The 20,718-nt window shown below is 39.9% G+C and overlaps 2 protein-coding genes across 11 annotated transcripts in view; one reads left to right on the top strand and one right to left on the bottom strand.

Annotated features, from left to right (window-relative positions):
* Positions 1 to 205: 205 nt before the first annotated feature.
* Positions 206 to 9,568, bottom strand: rtkn2 (rhotekin 2). Its single transcript, XM_069144393.1, has 12 exons — positions 9,426 to 9,568; positions 7,854 to 8,053; positions 7,404 to 7,462; positions 7,182 to 7,235; positions 6,951 to 7,068; positions 6,342 to 6,542; positions 5,662 to 5,756; positions 5,066 to 5,172; positions 4,836 to 4,967; positions 4,135 to 4,303; positions 3,787 to 3,894; positions 206 to 3,395 (listed from the first exon to the last, which is right to left on the bottom strand). Exons 1-12 carry the CDS (start codon positions 9,552 to 9,554, stop codon positions 2,698 to 2,700), a joined length of 2,070 nt encoding a protein of 689 aa, XP_069000494.1. The 5' UTR covers positions 9,555 to 9,568; the 3' UTR covers positions 206 to 2,697.
* Positions 9,569 to 11,920: 2,352 nt separating this feature from the next.
* Positions 11,921 to 20,718, top strand: part of cep170aa (centrosomal protein 170Aa) — a 39,386-nt gene continuing 30,588 nt past the window's right edge. For 7 of the 10 annotated variants that reach the window (XM_069144383.1, XM_069144385.1, XM_069144389.1 and 4 more), the window contains exon 1: positions 11,921 to 12,067. The gene's annotated coding sequence lies outside the window, so the exon portion shown is untranslated. The remainder of the gene's footprint in view (positions 12,068 to 20,718) is intronic. The other 3 variants (XM_069144391.1, XM_069144390.1, XM_069144388.1) reach the window with 1 other exon arrangement.

Here is a 20,718-nt window from a genome sequence, read left to right as displayed (position 1 = left end):
CCAGAGAAGGCTCTCCAGTATTTGCTGCAGTGGAGAAATGTGCCAGTGCATGTGTCTCTATGGGATGTGTGTTGGGCTGCAATAAAAGCTATGCTTTGACTTTTATTGCCACCCCCTGGTAAACTTTTAACATGAAAAATATTCAGTAATACTTCCAAGCTCAGCAAAAATAAAGCAGCCTCACCAGGGTAGAATGTAAGCCGTTTTATTGCAGATCAGCAATAATAAAAAATACAGTTAGCTTCCAAGACGGAGAGTGAAGAGAAAATTGCACTTTTTGAGAAACAATAACTAACATTTTTATTTTTTACATTGCACTATAAACAAATTATTCTGCACTAGGGCAAGATTAATGTATTGCTACTTACTAGTGCGTAAACATAATGCCACTTTAAGTCTAAATAATGAATATGCCAAAAGTAGCATTAAGATGATTTGCAGTCAAATAATTACAGAACATTTTCATTAAAAATAATACAAAACACAACAATTTGATGCTACTAGTATTGCTGTTGAGTGTAAAACAAATATAAAAGATTTTAAAGCACTTATTAATTAGACTAATCATTAGATCGCGTACTCCAAACAGAGGACACCTTCCCTGTGTGCTTGTGTTGAAATGAATTTCACTGGAGCTACATGGGTAATTGTCCAAAATAGTACAGAAATCTGAACTTTCACAGTACCTGCCATGTTAGCACGTTCAGTGTAACTGAAAATGGTTACGATGTTGATGGGGATTCAGGAAATGCAAAATATTTATTGTGATAATCATACAGACCTAACCACATCAATAAAAACTAGTGCTATAAGGTTTTAGCCTTGATCCCTCCCTTGTTTTTCCAGGTATATACAGTACAGGCCCAAAGTGTATCAGTAATGCACACCAAGCATAAGAACCATTTGACAAAGTGCTAATATTGAGCTGCATCCCCTTTTGTGTAATCTATTCTCTCCCTTTCTCTCTTTCAAGGCTTAAACTAAATCCTCCTGTAATCCACCTCCCTCCAAATCTACATCTCCTAAATTAAACAGAATTTGAAGGGAGAGATAAAAAAAAAAAAAAAAGGTGACTGTTGCTTTCAACTTTATCAGGGCAGGCAATTTCAGAACAAGTAGCAAAACCTAATGTTTAGTACACTATGTGTAATTATGACGACCATTCTTCAACACAATATCGTTAAGTGGCTGAAATATTTAGTGGCTGGCAGTCCTGGATGTGCTCAAAACACATACACAAGGGCATTCATTTTTTTTAGCCACTCAAAAAACTCATTCATTCAATTATGTTGGTAGCATTTATTGGCTGCAGTGTTAAATTATGTTGGACATACTGTGTAGCCACTGAAAACCAAGGTCAGTCCATTATAAAGACCTCTGGGGAATGGAGAAGTCACATTAGTGCTTGCATTTGCTCCTAAAAAACCCTGTTCCTCTAAAATCAGCTCTACTGGTCATAAAGTCGTCACAGTAAGTAGAATAAGTCAATAGTTCCAAAAGGAATGATTCGTCCACAGTTGCCCAATGGATCAATTCCAATTTGAGTGCTTTTGCAAAGGCTCTTTCTTCAGTCCATGTTCCAGTGGCAGAGCTGAGAAATAAGCCTTTCCATTTTAGTGGGATTGATGATAGTGGTGCCCAAGCCAGCATACAGCTTTCAATTTCATCTATGGGTTAGCTGCACATGAAAAAGAAAATGTATAAATGGACAGCGTAGGTGGGAGATGTATCAATACACTATTGATATTGTGTTATGAGGTGTCAACTAGAGTTTGGGTTGTCATGATGGACAATGAGAGGATCTTTTTCAGACCTTATCATCTATCCATCCTTTAAGTTACAACTACAGCTTGATATTTTGAGAAATACGTTTATACAGCATGGTGAGTTGTTAAGAGTTAAATGAGAAGATTTGTACACTTAAAGTTGAACTATGAAGCTGGAGGTGGGAGATGGTTACCTTATCTTAGACTAAATACTGAAAGCAGGGGGAAACACCTAGCCTAACTCAGTCCAGAGGTAACAAAACCTGCTAGCACCACTAGTACCTCTAAAGCTCACTAATTAACATGGTGTACTGACATAGAAAGAAGTGCTGAGAACAACTGTGTGGAGTTTTATGGTAAGTTTTGTCCTGGAGCAGTGACTTCTTGGAGTCTTGTCATGGCTAGACGACATCGAACACATCCCAGTGAGTCACTGCTTTCGACCAGAAACAAAACCCCGTCTTTACACTGCAGTTTATTTTAGATTTAAAAAATAAAATATAACATGTTAATGAACGCATTTTAGATCAGCTGGTAGGCGGATTTTGTTACCTTGGACAAGAACTTTCTCTCTTTCCAACCCTATGATCATCTTAGCTGACTTTGTCCTGGTTCCAGCTTCATATTAAGTATACAGTATGAGACTGGTCATGAATTTTTCCATCTAACTCTCAGCAAGAAAGCAGGTGAGCATATTTCCCAAAATGTGAAATTATTCCTTTAAATATTGAAGAACCTCACAAACAGTCAAGCCCATATATCTTCACAGATAATGAGGGGTTGTTATTACTGTTGAGGTGCGGTCACATATAATGTGATATGTGAATTTATCAATGCTAAACAGCTAAGTTGAAAAGTTCTGTTACACTAATGTGCATTAGTGATAAAGTAGGGATAGTTAGCTAAATATAGATATGGTCTACGGTCGAGGTTACAACCCTTTAAGATTCATCCTCTCTCTGAAAGACTTCCTCAGTTTGCTCCGCGGTGCAGGAACAGGACCGGGACCATTACTGGCTCTGATAAAACCATGATCAGCTGTGGCCTCGGGGGTTTGGGTGTGGAGGTTCTGGTACTCCAGCTGCTGGAGAGGAGGCTGGCCCTGTGGGTGTACATCGAGGACACCCAATGGAGCATTTTTTCGGCTGAGGGCTGCAGGTCCTCCAGCATTGTTGCGCTGGAGCTGCTGGATGATGGCAGAAAACTTGGCATCCAGAGATGGTCTGCCTGTTTTGGACTTTGTGGCTGGGCGTGAAGTGCAAGTGCTGGAGTTCTCCTTCTCCCGGTAGGAGGGAGGAGGCTGATGATGAAGAGGAGTGGGGGGGGGAGGTCTGGCTGGACGGGTCGGAGGAGCAACAGGCTCTCTGTCAGTGGGAGGGAGAGGAGCACGGCGCTTCTTGTTGCCGATGGGTGTGGAGCCGGTGTTGGGGCTTGAACAAGGGGTGGACGTTTTGCTCTGTGACAAAATATTCTTCTGCAACACCATTGAATGGGATCCGTCAAACAGAGTGGACCAATTAGGTGCCTCCTTCTCGTCTTCATGGCCAATAAGGAAGAGGCCATCTGTCTCCTCAATCTTATTGTGGATTATATCCGTGATGCTCTCAAATTTACCAGGTGAATTTATACCTGCAAGTCAAATAATATAAACTAACATTGAAATAAAGTAAAATAGACGAGGTAGACATTAAATGTTTCTTTTCCATGTTTGATGTACTATTAAAATACTGACAAAATACAATAACATATCACAAAGGACGCACAAGAACGCATTTCAGTTTTCTAATTTGCATGTAAAAGAATGTTTTTTCAGGCTTCACCGATGAAATGAAAATTATTATGCGCAGTTAATAGAATGTATTATATTTCATTGAGGTGTCTCATTTGTTGTGAGCACTTGCATCATATCTGCTTTAAACAAATGTATGCAAATAGAAATTCTGTAAAACCTTCAAAGAGTCGTGGAATTATCAACCTCTGTCTAACTCACTCAGCCACTCATTCCAATTACTCTACTCACTGAGGTCGTTGTAAACAGAGTCAGCCTGCTTGGTGAGGAAGAGTGATGGTTTCCGCGGTGACGTGACCTCGATCTTCATTAGCTGGTCGCAGCAGTGCAGCCACCGGCCTGGTCGTAAACAAGGATAGGCACGAGAGATGCTGATAAAGGTTACACTATCTGTTCTTGCTAAGAGGACTTTAGCTAAATATATGTGCAGCCTTTTTTCTGGTGAAGACTGATGTGCACACACCACCTTCTTTTTATACAATCACAAACACGCACAAAACCTTTTAAAAGAAAATATTATGCAACCTGTAGCTTATATATACACAGCCTTGTACTACATGTCCACACAAAAACACTTACTCTGATCATAGAGGTGCTGGTGGAGGGCATCCAGCCAGTCCTCCAGCTCCTCCCTGGAGTCTGTGGTGAAGACGATGGTCTGAGATCCCTCTGGCGAAGGGTTGGTGATGGACAAACGCCTGGATTTGTGGCCTGCTGACTCCTTCTCCATCACACGAATGCAAGTGTCCTGCAGAAATAAGACAAATAACTTATTATAAGCTGAAAATTAGTTTGACAGCATACCAGAGCTCTAAGTGAGATACTGCAGTAAAAAGCACACAGCTGATATTGCAGGAAAAAAAAAAAGATTAATTCAGCAGCAAAATGCCAAAGACGCAGAGGGTCTCACTGAGTAATGTGGCATTTTGTGTTCTGGTTGGTTTGCAAATGCTCGGGAAAAGGCTAAACTGAGATTTAAATCAGTAATAATGAATCTGATGTTTACGTTATTTTCCTCTAACCAGACACCGCAATTAAAACAGATAATAATGAATGATTAGCAATAACAGAGACAAGGGTAACCACAATAGCTATTCCTGGAGTTATTTTACTTTTCTGCCTTTTATTATCTGATTGATAAGTACAGAAGTTCCAGCATAGCTCCTTCTACTGTCATATTTTAAAGTTACATAAAACAGCAAATTAGTTCTTATATATATCCTGAATCTCAACATATTAGCTGAACATTTTTTTTTTTTTTTTTTACAATTTTCTCTTACCTTACTGATGGGTACGCTGAGAGTAGGCAGCACTTTAGCGTCAATTTCTTCCGGGGTGAAATAACAGGACAGAAATCCGGCACTCAGCACACAGTAAAGACTGCAGCAGCGGTTCATTCCCGCCACACTTTGCTGAAAGTTGTGAGGAAATCAAAACACTAAGAAACTGTCGAATCTAAACCAGCAATCAGTTATGGAGCTCATGCTAATGAGAACAGCAGTCAATGCACCTTTTGGTTCAGGTAGCCAGTCATCATGGTCTGTGTCATACAGCTAGGCTGGGCCACCAACCGGCAGCACAGGTTGCCATAAAGTGGAAGCCAAGATGACCACTCAGCTGTAAGGATGAAGCGGTGCAAATTTAAAGAATGAGGTCTACAATCATTTAATTCTAATAAACTACGATATGCTTTATGTAGAAATAAAAGATGCTCATTTATATTCATTCCAAACTTGAAAAGAAAACAACAGCGTAAACATTATTTTCATAACAAATGCTATAGTATTACATATCTGTTCCTCTAATATAACTTCCTGCCATAACAGTAATGTACCATGGTGCACTCATTCCAAAAGCCTGTTCTTCAAATTAGAGGTGGTTAACAAAAACTTGCCTGAGCACCAACTTTCTTAACCATTTAATCACCCACACAAAAGAAAAGCAATCCTAGCAAAATTTCAATTATAGGTTATTTTGTTTAATTTTAGGTTTCATTTTAATGGTGCAAAATGTTGTATGATTACATCACTGAATTAAAATCAGGAGCTAAAACCCATAATCCCACTATATCCATAGGTATTACATTTCTGTGGCTTTGCTTCCTACCGTTTTGGAGGACAATGAGGGAGTGAGACTGAAAGCTTCCTTCTGCCTCGGGCAGACACAGTGTTGTGTAGGCCAGCAGGCTGTATTTGGCTCCACTGGAACAGGTAGACACACATCCACAGAATTTAACATTCTTCAAGCATACCGCATTGACTATTTGAATTCCCTGGCTTGACCAAAGCAGATACATGCTAGACTCCAGACCTCTAACCTTAATATATGCACATAACTTATTGTGTTTTTCATCTGTGATCTCATCCTTTAAAAAGGCCCAATGATCCCAGTGTTTCTCCTTCCACTCAACAGGCAGTACGCATTTTATAATTGTTCAGTTGAGTTTCTAACTCGAAGCTCTAAAAGTTTGCTTCTCCTCTCAAATGCAAAATGATAACAAGTGGGGAAAAATGTTTTCCAATAAAACAAATATATTCATTGGCACGAAACAACCTCAATGTCTGAAATCTAAACATATCAGTATTCATAACCACAAATATTGGTTTACCTCGTATTTCAACACACACTTATTGTGATTTGTTTAAAAAAACAACTTTTACAAAGCCTGCAGCTGAACCCCTCTTGTTCCAGTAATAAGTCCTGATCGAATTAGTTTCCAACTGCAAAAACCTTAAATAGGGAGCCAAGAGCCTGCAGAGGATTTTAGGAGATAGCACAACACGTACTAGGGTATTGGGTTATACTGCAGGAAGGTGTCAGGGTCTGGAGTGTCCAGCAGGGAGCAGAGCTTCTTTCCATTGGTCTTTCCGAAGGAGCTGCGGAGCTTCTTGGCTAGTTTCTTTGGCGTGTTTACCAAGGTGAGCTCTTCCTCCAGGGCACAGCTCCACAGCTCCACTCTCAGCTCAAACTGAGGAACTGCTTCTTTACTATGGGAAAGGCAAGGATTTCACTTGGAGCATAGATATTACAATTTATATAAAGCACTTGAGATCGAGATTAACAAACAACAAAAAACTAAACAGTAAGACCCATGAAATAAAATATCTTTACACAATAATTGTGACCAGTAGAGGAGTTATTGTTTACAGTAAAAAAAAAAAAAAAAAAAAAAAAAAAGTAATACATACTATGTTAGTCATGTTAATAAATAAAGAAACCAATTCAAGCAACACATTCATATTATAGACATTTATATGCTATATACGACATGCTATATAGACACGCACAAAGTAGACAGTTATCCACCACTGTATATTAGCACAAAAAGGGGTGTCTCAAAAGTAAGTGTCGCTGTTCGGAGTGTTTTACATTGTACATGTAGAAGAAATACTTACAAGATGGTGACTCCCTCAAAGCAGACGTCAGTGACTGATCTGTCCACCACCACCATCTCGGTGTCAAACACCTCTGAGCCCATCTGCATCAGACAGAACAGGGCCACCCGACGAGAACCTGAGGTGCACAAAGGATGCACATTAATCGTAAGTGCATCAAGTATCCGCAAAATAACATGAAGCAAAGCTAAATAGAAGACGTGAACGTTTGCAAAATAGTGGCAAACGTACTCCCTCTGTTATTAAAGTGGTCTGAATCCCTCCACATCAAAGGAAGTCGCAGGCCTGCAGGAGCAGAGATGGGAAAAGACAATTAACAAAGCAACACCCTTAACTTTTAAAGCTCTCGATCAACTTTTTAAAATTGATTATTTAACTTAATTTTGTGCCACATAAATTGTTCTACAAGCGTCCTGTGCTGAATGATTCTGGACGAAAGGGTAGCAATCTTACCAGACATTGCAATTGTCCCATTGCAGGGCAGACGGCCATCTGAACCTGGATCTGACAGTCTGTAATAAAATATTAGACATACCATTACAATTAAACAAAATGTGTAAAACTCCCTTGTAATTCACTGCAACAAAACAATACTTCAAATTCAAAACTATTCTATAAAGTTTGACGGTCTCCACCTAACCATGTTAAGTTCCCAGAAATGACCTACGTAGTGATTTGGAGCTTTATAAATAAAACAATTATTTAAAAAAATCCATTTTTAAAATTATTATTTTTTAATCTATTGAGTTCTGTCTCAATTCATCGGTTAATTTTTTTTATGTTCATATATTGTGATAGTGTGTCCTGAAACTGAACACCGGGAACTGCAACTGTGAAACATGAAGACTTTTACGTGACAGTTTTTCGCAAACCTGAGAACACAGTAAGCACCAAACATTTTACCTTTTGACTGCTCCCATCATGTCCTGCTCTTCTTTTTTCCTCTGCAGCTGGGTGAGATAAGCCTTTATCCTGGCGTTGCAGGTGAGCAGGTTCTTGGAAGCATTAAGAACCTGTTCTCTCTTACTGCAGGCGAGCAGCAGCTTGTAGGCACCCTCCCGCATTCGCATCTCAAAGTCAAGCTTCTCTTGTATGTTGTTGTTCTTCATGAACAGAACATACACAGAAGAAATTTCTCAATGACGAAAATAAATCATTTTTAAAAACACAGTTTAGTAGCTCCCTATGATGTTTTAAATTGTATTAGTTTGACAAACGATACGCTTTTTATAGAGGGGGACACAATGAGTGGTGTTAGTGAAGTTGCCCTTGAATATTGTTTTTGGAAAGTAAAATCCCTTTTAGTGTTGAAAATGTCAACAAGTCATGTGCAGAAATTTCTCTTGAAGCCTTTTAGTGCACTTTACCTTGTATACCTGTTTTTGGCAAAGAAGAAAGATTGACAAATCAAAATGGCAGTCTTTCTGGTACCAAAAGGATTTAAAGCTTTCTGAGTCATTGGAAGTGACAGATATAAAACAGTCAGGATATATCAAATCCTCAGGCACCAGTAGTAGCAACTACAAAATGAATCTGGCAGTGATAGATGTTTAAAAATGTTCACCTTGAGGCAATAAAGCCAGTTTCTCCTCTGAGTCAAGAACAACTTTTAGAGGTAAAATGACGCATGCAGAAAAGCGTGACGGGGCTTAGGACCAACATACATGCTGGATGTTAGTATGATTACAAATTGTGCATGATTTTATGAAGATTATGTCAAAGATGCAGTATGGAAAAGTATGGATGGCGTACTACAAGCACAAGTAAACAATTGCAGGCAAAAATGTTATCAGGGTAATTCTAGCGAACATACTAGTAGGTCTAAATAAGAGTATGATGATGTTTGATGTCATCTAAAGTTTCAATTTGGTATGAAATTGTGATGTAGGTTAGTGAGAAATCATTAATTGCAGTTAAGACCTACATTGTTGGTTGAGACATACAAAAACATCATCATTCTCCATGTTATTTCTAAAATATGCACCTGTAGCTTCTTAGAAATCTGTCGTATGTACAACAAATTCATGTCCTCTACTATCTGCAGAGTGTCGTTCAGAAGACTTGGGCGTCGTTTCATGCTTTTGGCCTGAAAGGACATTAGTTTAAGCGGCGTAAGAGCAAAGCCAACGTGTTTAACGACATTCAACAAAGCACGGCTCTGATTTCAAGGGAGAGGATCGTGTCAGGGGGAGTTGCCCCTTTTACTGGACAACTGGCCCGACGAGATTTGTTCCCTGGAGCTGAAACCCAGCGTGTTGTTTGAGAAAGAAGTGAGAAATCGCCAGTCATTTGAGGACAGTCTACCAAAAAAACACAACAACCTATATCAACATTAAAATACGAACAAGAACCGTATGCTGGCTCGTTAGCGTCAGTTGCACTTTGTACCAGCGTCAACTGGTCTGTCGTTATGATTCAGTGTTGCTGGTAAAAAAAAAACCACACAATTACAGCCCCGTGCTTCTTTGTACATACCTCTGTTTGCAGGAATAAAGCACTTTGTCGTATTTTCTTCCGTTTAATCTCCATAGCCACCGCGGAACCAGCCGATAATAACGACTTCCCGTTCCGCTTGGAAGTTTGAACGTCCCGCTGGTCGTCCATGTTGACCGTCCATTCGCTATTAGCAAGCAGCACGAGCTGCGCATTCCTGCTCCAACTTCAAACGCCCCTCCAACGGACAAGGGAGGTTCGTTTTGTGTTACCTCATCCGCCGGAATACAAAATATTACCTCGTAAACATAAAGTAAGACCAATAAAAAGGTAAAATGTTATAGTATTCAGTGGTAGTTTTATACGTCAGACAAAATAAGAATCTCATTATTCATCTTAACCACAGAGTTAAGCTAAAACTTAATTACTTCACATACGCGAGGGCACATCTGGCCTTGCGACAAAAATAAAAGTAAACACAAATTTAGAAAAAACAACCTTGGTTAAAAAATGAATGCTAATCAAAGGATTTCAAAAGAACACAAAGTCACACGGAGGTTACTGTTGGACAATAAACAGGATACAAACGCACCGCCCTCCCTGGCGGCTTTCCCTGGGAAATAATATCGAGTGCTTCTACGTCAACAGTGAAGGAGCGTCATTACGTCACGGTGTCAGACAAAACAGTAACCGAGAGTACCGTTTTTGATTTTGAATTTTTTTTTTTAATTGGTAAAAAATATTTTATGTCGTAGGTTATTATATTTTGGTAGAATGTAAATTATACATATATTTAAAAAAAAAAAAAAAGTAAATTCTTACAAACATGCAATTAATCGTAAATCGTATTTAAGACTCATTTATAAGTAGCCAACATAATTTTCACGGGTGTTTCTCTCTAGTTTCACCTCATCTGTCGTAAAACAATCAAAGAAAACATTTTTCCTATCAGTACTAATTTTTTTGAGATGTGAATGGGTTTTGATGAAGCTTTTATATGTTATCACATTAACCTCTAAAATTTAATAAGCTATCCTTTTGAAAACGGATGTATGCTGCTCTTGTGGAGCCTCCTTCTATTTGATCCTTTGTAGTTGTTTGGTTCCCCGGGACCTTATTTATTTAATATAAGGTACTGCCTTCATTTTCAGCATTAAATCTCATACTGCCAGCTGCGCAGCCCAGGTGGTGGTACAGAAACAAAAGACCCCGGAACGCCACCAGTGAGTCCAGGAAACCCGCCCACCCGGTTCTGGCTGACATCGCTTCTGGTTGAGTTGGAAGCATCCATGGTTGCAAGTGTAGACGCAGGCGCTGCTGTGCTGAGGATGATGTATATATCAAGCTAGACAGAAACAAACCTCAAACACCGGAAATCCCTGCGTTCTCCTTCAAAGTTAAAAGGTAGTGTTTAAAAAAAAAAAAAAAAATCAGATGAGATTTATATACAGTGTAATCCCCTGAGTCAGTCTGTGCACAGTGATGTCACCTATTTAACCATCTGTCAGACGTTATCTGTGCAACTCCTCTGCCATGAGCCCATAGCCTATAGTTTTGTAATAATATCAGGCTGCAGACTACCATACCTGCAGCTGATCAATAATTTATCATAGTCCACTCAACATGGCCACGTTAACTGAAAACCAAACGAAGTTGGCTGCAGTTTTTGTAGTCTATAGGAAATCCGTACCTTGACCCACCTATCTTTCCAAATTTACACTGACAACAGATTTACAGCTTGAGATGTCAAACTTTTTACAATTGGACAAGTTTAAAATATATATATATTAATGATTAGTTTATTGTAACAAAGATACTTTGGGTGAAAATTTATACTTTTGCCTTTACTTTTGCCAAAAGTGTCACCCAATCCTGACGGACCAGGCTAAAACCAAACAGTTTTTGTGTTTAATGTTTTTCCTGGCAAATAAATAAACAAAACAACAAAAATAGACCTATTGTCAAATATTTCAAAATGAAATCCTTTGAAAATCTCCTCACATATATATATTTGTTTCGTTTGTTTAGTCTGGTATGATTCCAAATAAACTCACCATTCCTCAAAAGTGTCTTGGATATTTAGACAAAGGATGGTTTCAGATATCCTCATGATGTAACTCAGACAACCTTGCACTCTTGACTGAAATGCATTGAACTCCCTCATGGTGTGTCACCCCTGACCAATATAACCTATAACCTCATTTTTAATCATTCACAAATTATTGTTTAAAAAAATCATGCTCACTGCACGTAAACCAATTGACTTCTACAATAAGGACAAAGTAAAGTCCTTTTCCAGGAAGTTTTTTTTTTTTCTCTCTCTCTCTCACCATGGATTGACTTGACCTCACGTGATTAGTTGTACAAATGGTCGCCCGGATACAACGCCAGTCACTTCAACTCGAGGCTAAAAAAAAATCTTTACATCCTCGTTTTCGCTCTGGTTTTACTCTGAAGGTTCTCCCTGGAAGCGGTGCGTCGGGATCTCCGGCGCCTTGACGCCTCATCCAGGATGTCGGTCCGCTCGCCGCAGCTCACTGCTGAGCGACGGAGGGGGGAGAAGGCCACCGCGCAGAGCCAGACTGAACTGCAGCGGCAACGGCTGGGCTGGGCTCCACACACACACACACACACACACACACACACACACACCGCCAACAGCAACACACAGCAAGAAGGAGAGGGTAAGTGAGGAGTACGCTTCACTTTTATTTCGCGAAATACTGTATATCGCCTCAAATTTTGGTACCCGATCGTTGCTCGCGGGGAAGTTGGAGGAAAAAAAAAAAATAAAAATGGGAAGAGGCAGTTTTCAGCTTTTTTTTTTTTTTTTTTTCTGCTGCACATCCACTGATGTCAGTGAGCGTTTTCAGTGTTCATGTGACACGGTGCATTTTGGAGCTTTCTGGTTTTAAAAACCTTTTAAAACCTTAGTTGAAATTGAAGGATACGATTTGATAAACAAGCCCTCCTCCACCTCCCCACCCACCCACCCACCCTCCCCGCCGGTAAATGCCCGGCTGAGTCTATAACGGCTACACAGGCTGGTCTGACTCCCTGTTGGCTAACTGGACGGCTACTATTGTCAGCAGCAGCATGACAAGCCTGCTCTGCTCCACCTTTGTAAAGCGACACAGCCTCGCCACTTTGCTGCCGCTGTAAAAGAGAAAGAGAGAAAAAAGAAAAAACACACCGGCCACGTTTGTTCTCATACTGCTTCTATTCAGGTCAATACTATACTATTGACCTGTTTATTTATTTTATTTTTTTCTATCAGTTGCATCCTTCTGTAGCAACACAGAGGCTATCGAGACAAGATGCACATCAATGAAGGTCGCTTTGTTTATCTTATTTGATAAATCGGGGATCCTCTTTGCAGCTGTATCTTTAGATCGTTTGCGGGGTAGATTTTACGAGGAGGTATTTCACTATTTAATGCAACTGCAGAGTGTTTCCCGACGTCGGACCCCCTCCTCTCCTCCTGTGTGGGGGCTTTGTTTTCGTGGGGCAGATGTAACTGGCCTACATGCATCCGCTCTCTTTGTGCTCGGTTGGATTTTTGCTTTCACCATCACACGAGATGTAAAACTTTAGGCAACAGCAAAAGATCTGTTTTAAATACACAAACATAACACAAGATCTAACACTGTCTCATAAGCTGCTCCTAAACAAATGAGGCTTGAGCAATGCCACTAATCTCTGCAAGATGTAAACATGTGTAATTATTGTTTAATTGTGAGGCTTTAGACTGAATTTAGTCCAAATGATGTATAACAAATGCAGTTACACAACTACTCAAACGTTTGGAGAAGAGACTTCTATTAATAGCAGCTGAGGTAGCAGCACTTTGATTATATTTATCCATCTTTATTATGCGCCCTAGGGGTTCAAAGCTACCATTGAAAACTCCTTACATTCCTGGTTTGGGTTTATAAGACAATTAATTATCTGTCTACAGACTGGACTCATGTGTTCTTGGGGAGCTACTGTATATGCTACACATCAGTGAGTCTTGTTAGTCTCCTCCCTCAGCTGTACGAATTCAAATTGTTTTGGGTTTGAGCCATAGAATGTGCAGATGATACCATCCGGTCCAGATTTGCTTTTTTCCATTCCTTTCCTTTGCCTTTTCTCCTTCACTGCAACTTTCCGCCTTCTTCCTGTCCTCTCTGCAAATGTGGTTGCCAGCAGGCTTGTTGGCTCTACAGGCGGTTGCATTTAAAAAAAACAAAAAAAAACTGTGTCAGTGTCACAGGACCGTTGCTGCGCTCTCGGGAAGGAAGCAGCAGCAGCAATGCCCGGGCTGGGCTGCCTCATGGTCAGCCTGCCTACACACAGTTAGGACAGCAGATGATAATACAGTAAACCTTGCATATAAACCAAAATAGTACACTCTATTTTTATATTGGAGTTTTTTTTGGCACCTGGCTGTCAGTGCTATTACAAATAAACAGACCAGGTGAAATCCCGCTTTTTCATCCTCTGCAACTCGCTGTCCCATCTGTTCTGAGTTCATCGTCCTAATTCTGGTGGCAACCTGCAGGCCAAAGAGCAATATGTACTCACATAGTAAAGGTTTCCTTCAATAATATTTTCTGTGTTGGGGACTGTTGTCCAGCCGGCCCACGGCCATTGTGTATAGTAGGAAGTTTAGGAAGTGAGTTCATTTTACTTCAGTGGTCCGGGAGTGTTATTTGTGACTGAAAACAACCTAGCCTGGAACTTCATATTCAAATATGAATCTTTTCAGTCAAGATGTTTTTAAAAGTTGTTGTTGCTGTAGCAGGGACTCCACGTCTAAAAATAGCAGTGAATCTCAGTTCTATAATCTGCCGGAGTAGAAACGTTAAAAGGGTTTTGAAAGTCAGATAGCTTTGCCTGCCTGGTGACGCTCCTGCCTGTGTGCAGAGTCAGAGAGAGAAACAAGGGAGGTGAATAGAAAAGCCAGTGGAAAAAAATTGGGAGCGACAGCAGAGCAGAAAACAAGGCAAAAAAAAAAGCTCAGAGCAATTTATATACATCATCATCAGCCTCTCCCTTGTTATGGAACATTTGAGGGCGTCTCAGTTTTTCTGGCATTAAACCTCTCAAAATGAAAAATAAAACGGTGACATTTACATCTGTTTTGGGGTGTGACACACTCCCCTCTGAGTTTCCTCTTTTTTGTGCTTCTTTCCACCGTAGATATTGATCTTGTATTTGGGCAGTTTCCTTTCCCATCTCTCCCTCTGCCGGCCTCTGATTGCCCTGTTATACTAACTTTTATGTTGTTGTTTTTTCCCCTCCTATGTGCCAGTACAGATTTCAGTGTGAGAGAGTTCACTATTTTTGTCAGCTGCTGAGGCTGTTGCTGTTGCTGAAAATGTTGGTGCCATAATAACGTGGCGGAGTTGGCCAAATACTAATGTTCCTATTAAAGGGCTGGGGGTCAGTCATTACCTGCACAGCAGGGGCCATGCGGCGCCATAAGAGCCTTCATCAGAACAAATGTATACCCATATCACAATCTTACTTGAGAATTTATGTGAGAGTGAATGTATTGACCCAGTGTAAATGTAATTTGGTTTGCCGGAAAAGAGTTTACCCCCCCCCCCCCCACCACCACCACCACCACCACCCCATTAGTCTCATATATCAAGTCTCTTTCTAAAAATGCATTGTTTTTATATTGCGTCTAAATGACTAATCTGTTCATTAACTAAAAGTTTCAGCTAAAGAATAATATTTACTTCACTAACATTTTCATGTATAATTACAGTTTGCACATTCATTTATGTTATATATTATTTTGCTCCTATTCCCCATTAAGAAAGCTGCCAGTATTTCAGTGTATTTTTCTGAAAAATGTACCGTTCATGCTTCAGAGGATGAATCACATGCACTGAAAAAGACTATGCTGCAGGGCGTGTGCCTCATTAATTCTCTTGGATTATTAATAATCTATTTCTTTATTATCTCTTCATCAGTATGAGAGCTTGTTCAGAGAGCTGCTTCTTAGACGCCACGTAAAGAAGAACTTTACTCTCTCACGTAGTGCTGAAGGGCAGGCTATGTTTTTAACCGTAATGCTGCAGAGTCGTCAACATCTGTCTAGTGTAAATTTCCATATTTAGGTCTGTGGGTCACGCTGAACGCGGGGGTCACCGAGCATGTGATGGGTTTATGTCTTTAGGCCAGAGGTGTGTTTGGTGACAACAATGAAGCAGGCAGGACAGATGAAGGCTCAATGGAGGTGTTTGCTTGTTTGTTCCTCTCGCCAACTGCTCATGTGATGCGTGTGGCCGCTTTTCTCCACCACATGGCCTTTTCTGCTGCATGGGGCAGTTTCTTTTACCCACGTGGTGCATTTAAAAGCCACATTAATGCTCATAATGCTATAGACACACATGCACACCCACACACAGTTTCTGCAGACTTCAGGTAGTACACTGACACCGTAATGATTTATTATCTTCCTCCATGGTGCTGTGATCCTGTCTTAATTGATTAATGTTGTTCTATAGCCTTTATCTAGCTGCATAAATTATAATCTATTCAAAAGGCGTAGTTTTGTAGCATAAAGGATTTTCTTCCCTTTTTACCTTTTTATATTTTTAAGTTTAAATGTAGAAACTTTAGTCTCACTCCTACAAGATCCTGTCTCACAAAAACGATTGAAGCCTGACCCACTTCAGTCAAACAATGAGAAAACCTTCCAAGTGTCGTTCTTTCTTTATCTGACGCATATCATATTGTTGTTGTTGTCGGAGTTAGAGAATTAATGTCAAATGATGCAGTTAATCACTGTCAGTGTGTGTGTGTGTGTCTATATATCAGAGTGGATTCTTAGCTCTCCCTTTCTGAGAGTGTTTGGAAGCTGGAGGAACATCCAAGGCTGGGATACACACTGTCAAACTACAGACATGATTATCGTGGACGTCATGGATGTAGAATAAGTTTGGCTGACTTGACAAGGAAAAGGTTTAGCCAAGATTCTTTCGTTGAAGTCAAAGGGAGGTTCTCTTTAACAAAATATGGCTACTCATTGTTTTGCTCTTTGCTGGTTATTTTTCATTCATGAAGAGAAGGTAAAGTAGGCTGACTTATTTCAGATGTCGAAAGGAATCAAACTCTTAGAGACTGTCATCCCTGGAGTCCCATGGCATGCTCCAAGATGCACTCTTAGTTTAGAAGAAGTATATTTCAGCTGTACTGTATAATTTAACGACTGTCAAACCAAACTTTTGTGATTCGCTGGTTGCCCCGAAGAGATATGTTTACTTGTCATGCAGGAGTTCAGTGTTTTGACTTTGAAGCAGATATGCTCATTCTTCACACATATTACACATGAAGTAAGTTACAAACATGTGTGGACTTAGCATCGTGCACATGTACTGTATGCACAATCAGTTTCTAGAATGCAACATTATAAGACCTTTAAGTGTCATTACAGTCGCGTGTCAGAGAATGTAACACAATATAAACTGTGAGTGCTATAAAACCACAGTGCTTCCATTTGATAAAGTACGATTTTTTTTTTTTTAAATATATTAAGTTCACTGTCCCGAGAACAACAAATTATAGCTCATAATACAGACAAAAGTGTGTCTTGTGTCTGGTATATTTTTTATGTGTATCGGAGAAATAGCCTGTACTCTTTTGGTCTTCTTTGAAGAGGAACAATAGATTGTATAGCTCCTGTACTGTACACTTTCATGTCTGTAAGTCTACAGGAGACTCAGCCGTTGGGGACCAGAAAAGCCTTTGTCTGTCTGTCCAGAGGTTACTGTCTCGTCTTTGAGATGTTTCCTAGTTTGTTCTTTGCACCCCTCAGGGTCTGTGGGATTCCCTGCTGCACCCAAAGCATCTGTAAGCCTGCAAGACTGACTCATTGTACCTCGCCTTCTGTTTATTGACTTCGATCCGAAAGCAACTACTGACCATATTACTGAGAGAATAGGCTTTTGCTTCGCCATTAGTCTTGTCTATCGATATACTTTTCTTTTACTTGTTATTCTCCCAAGGTGCTCTCTAGCTAAACCAAAAGATATTACATTTATTATAATGGAAAACTAAAGATATAGTATAAGAGAATTTTGGCATTTGTTTAAAATATTCCTTAAATAATTTGATTTTCAAAATAATTGGCAATTTATTTCTGTTGATCAGCTAATTCTATTGTTATGTTGATTGCAATATTTATACTTCTGACAAATCACCTTGCAATGAGTCAGAGTTACTGTTTTTTTTCTTGTCTATTTAGTAAAGGGGGCTATCGGGTTGAGGTAATCTACTACTGAGTGCTATTTATATCACAACAATTTGCTTTTGCTGCTGCTGTAAACATTAAATGCATTACCTTCTGTCTACTGGAAGATTTCTCCTGGGAAAGACCAACCAGACATGGAAAGTCTGAAAGCTTTTCAATTTAATCACTGTTAGCGATATCAAACAGTGAGTAGGAAAATATGATAATATCTATCAGTGCACATATAATATCCAACGGTTTGGACTTGAGGTTTGTAAAGCTGGCATCTACTGCAGTTACTGTGGTTTCAATGTATCTGCACTTAGGTTTTAAAATGTGGGCAGACAACCACGCCCTTGCTCGGGCTAAGTTTGGCTCTCATCATAAGACCGTGTAGAAATGAGTGTGATGAGAGAATGAGTTGTCTCTCTGTGCCTGTCCATCCCTTTCTCACTGCTTCTCTCTTCCTACTGTCTCTCTCGCTCTCTGATTTGATTAGCACGTGTGTGTCGGCTGTCAAGGTGTGAGATGGGGTGTGAGTCAGTCTCCAGGGTTGTGGTGGTGATGTGACGTCTGGAAGGTTAGAGAGAAAAAGCAGATGAGTACTTGTGACGGCTACCCAGCTGTTGCATCATCCTGGCATACACACTCCCGCCAGATGCTACGTGGAGAGCAGCGGTCGTGTGGTGCAGCACAAACATATTGGCCGATGACAGTAAATAAACTGGCGCCCGCATGACATCACTGCCTGTCCATTAGCCCGTGTTTGTGATTGGCTGGTTCAGAGTGGAGGGAAGTGATTTGAATTGCTGAAAAGACAGACGGCTGGACAACGGAAATATAGCTGCAAGAGCGATTAGTCACAGCTGATAAATCTTATTATCCCACTCTGCTTCATAATCACCCTGCTTATTTCTAATTTCTGAACATCTCATTATATAATGAATAATAATAGCAGTGCTTATACTCATTTGCTTCAAATCTGCTCCCTTTGTTAGTTTTGAAGATGATTTTCCTCATGACATTGTGATTCAGTTCCTTTGAACTGTGAATGAGCGGCCTCACTCTAGATGACACATGTTTTTGATTCATGTCAGACAGTCCAAAATTAGTGTAAACTACATGCTTGCTGTGGACTCAAAGATGAGTGTCCACAAGAAAAAGTGGTTTGCATACTTCCAGTCTCTCCACAGCCATCTCCATACAAAGAATTCACAGTCATCTTAGAATAATCCTGCTCTTTCACTCCTCATTTCTGTGTGTGTGTGTGTGTGTGTGTGTGTGTGTGTGTGTGTGTGTGTGTGTGTGTGTGTGTGTTTGAGTGTGTGTGAGATAGTAAGTGCAGGGCCGGGGGTTGGGAAATTCCTGCCAAAACCATGAGGTCACTATTTCTCCTTATTAGAAGAATGTTGCTGAAAGAGTGGAATGGAAATGAGATCCATGACCTCAATCATGGGGTTTTGCAAATATAAAAATAATGAAAATAACTAATGTAGTCTAGAAGCAGGCATTTTTGCATCTCTTCTTGCGTTGTGTTTCAGATCTCAAAATGTAGCCTTTGTTGCTATAGGTCTGTGAAAGTTATAAGAAATAGCATTCATGCTCGATGAATGTCAGTCAGAAAGAGCAAAATGATTTGGGTAAGCCCAAATAAAAGAACAGAGAAAATACTTTTCCTCATATTTTCCTGCACAATTCAGTTTCTGACTAGCGGTCCAAAATATGAATATATTTAGTTTCCTCACCTACTTTGGAAAATGCTTGCTGTTGCATTTTCTAATTCTTCTAAATATGTTATTTTGGTCATTTGGATGAAGTGAGCCTTTGATATTGAGATTTGTAAGGAGCACATGCAAAGCAGACAGTATTTCCTCCATCAGACCTACCGCTGCATTCCTCCATCTGTGCCACATCTTTTAATATGTGGTAGTGAAACGGTTTTTTTAATGGCACCATAAAGGCTGGTATGCATCGTACTCCGGCTCCTCAACCACATTCTCGTTAACCTTGCATTCTGCAATGACTGTGAGCGCTCTAATGCTTTGGTTGCACTCAGGAAGGAAACCACCCATGATTATAGTGTAATAACAATGCTGTTACACTATACACTGTTACATAGTGTGTTGTTCCAGTACAGCATCCAGACACAATAATCTGTCCCCACTGTGTTGTTGCATGGTTTGGGACTCTCTATGATGTCACCTGTTGACCAAGCAAAGCGTGTGTTTCACATGAGCATGGCATCCTGGGTTGGAATCTGGTCATTGTTGGTTTTATTGGATTAAGGGAAGTCAAATCTCGCATTGTTTTCCCATCTGTAGTGTCCCTCTCCCCCGATGAAGTTATAATATTGTGACAGTTACCTGTCGGTGGAGGCATGGTTATGATTAATGTGGGGAAATTTTGATTAATTTAAGATTAGCATGAATTTTATGTTCAGGGTATTGTTAAGGGGGGTGGTTCATTTGACATAGCTCTAACTTTGTCCTCTCATAAGAGGGTATTCTTTTTATTCTCATCAGAATGTGCTTGATTTTGTTAATTGTGGGCACACAATATCTTGTCAGTGACACATTTTCTGTTGCTCTTCACTAGCTGACACTGCAAAGGCAATAATGTTATAAAAGTATGTTGAAAAGGGCCTGTGTGTAGCAGCATGTTGCAGCAGATTACTCATATAAAAGTACCTCAAACAACTTTCTAAAATGTCCTCATTAAATCTGTCACACAGCATGTAAAGTTGTCATATACTCTGAGCGGTTACTCGGATGAAAAGCTGATCCGTGCTACACCAGAGACAGCGGCTGATACCGTCCCGTTCCCAACAGCGTCATGCGAAGAACCGAGGTGTGCAGTTGATTAAAATTTTACCAAAGGATTATTGAGTTGGTATACTAAGTACTTAAAGGGTCAAGTGAGCAAGAGCTTAGCTCAATAATCTTTAATTCCCACTCTGATGGGCTTTTTTCTTGGCACTTTCTACACACAACAGAGAGCTCCTATAAATTTAGTGTCACTTCAAATTACCATGAAAAGCTTTGAAACCTAAGTTTAATTTGGAAATAAATAATTATGAGAAGTATTAAAATGGTCTCATATAAATGTAAA

This window comes from Embiotoca jacksoni, unplaced genomic scaffold (genome assembly GCF_022577435.1).
Source record: "Embiotoca jacksoni isolate LCO1_2020_lvr unplaced genomic scaffold, fEmbJac1.0.p SCAF_12, whole genome shotgun sequence".
In the NCBI taxonomy this organism is placed as follows: Eukaryota; Metazoa; Chordata; class Actinopteri; family Embiotocidae; genus Embiotoca; species Embiotoca jacksoni.
This window is presented reverse-complemented; position numbering and strand designations above follow the sequence as displayed.

Bases quoted from the DNA above. Each gene is read 5' to 3' on its own strand.
- rtkn2 (XM_069144393.1), bottom strand. From the start codon at position 9,554: ATGGACGACCAGCGGGACGTTCAAACTTCCAAGCGGAACGGGAAGTCG. The intron at 7,236-7,403 runs GTAAGATTGCTA...CTGCTCCTGCAG, and splicing joins TGGGACAATTGCAATGTCTG to GCCTGCGACTTCCTTTGATG. The intron at 5,757-6,341 runs GTACGTGTTGTG...TACCTGTTCCAG, and splicing joins CAGTATAACCCAATACCCTA to TGGAGCCAAATACAGCCTGC.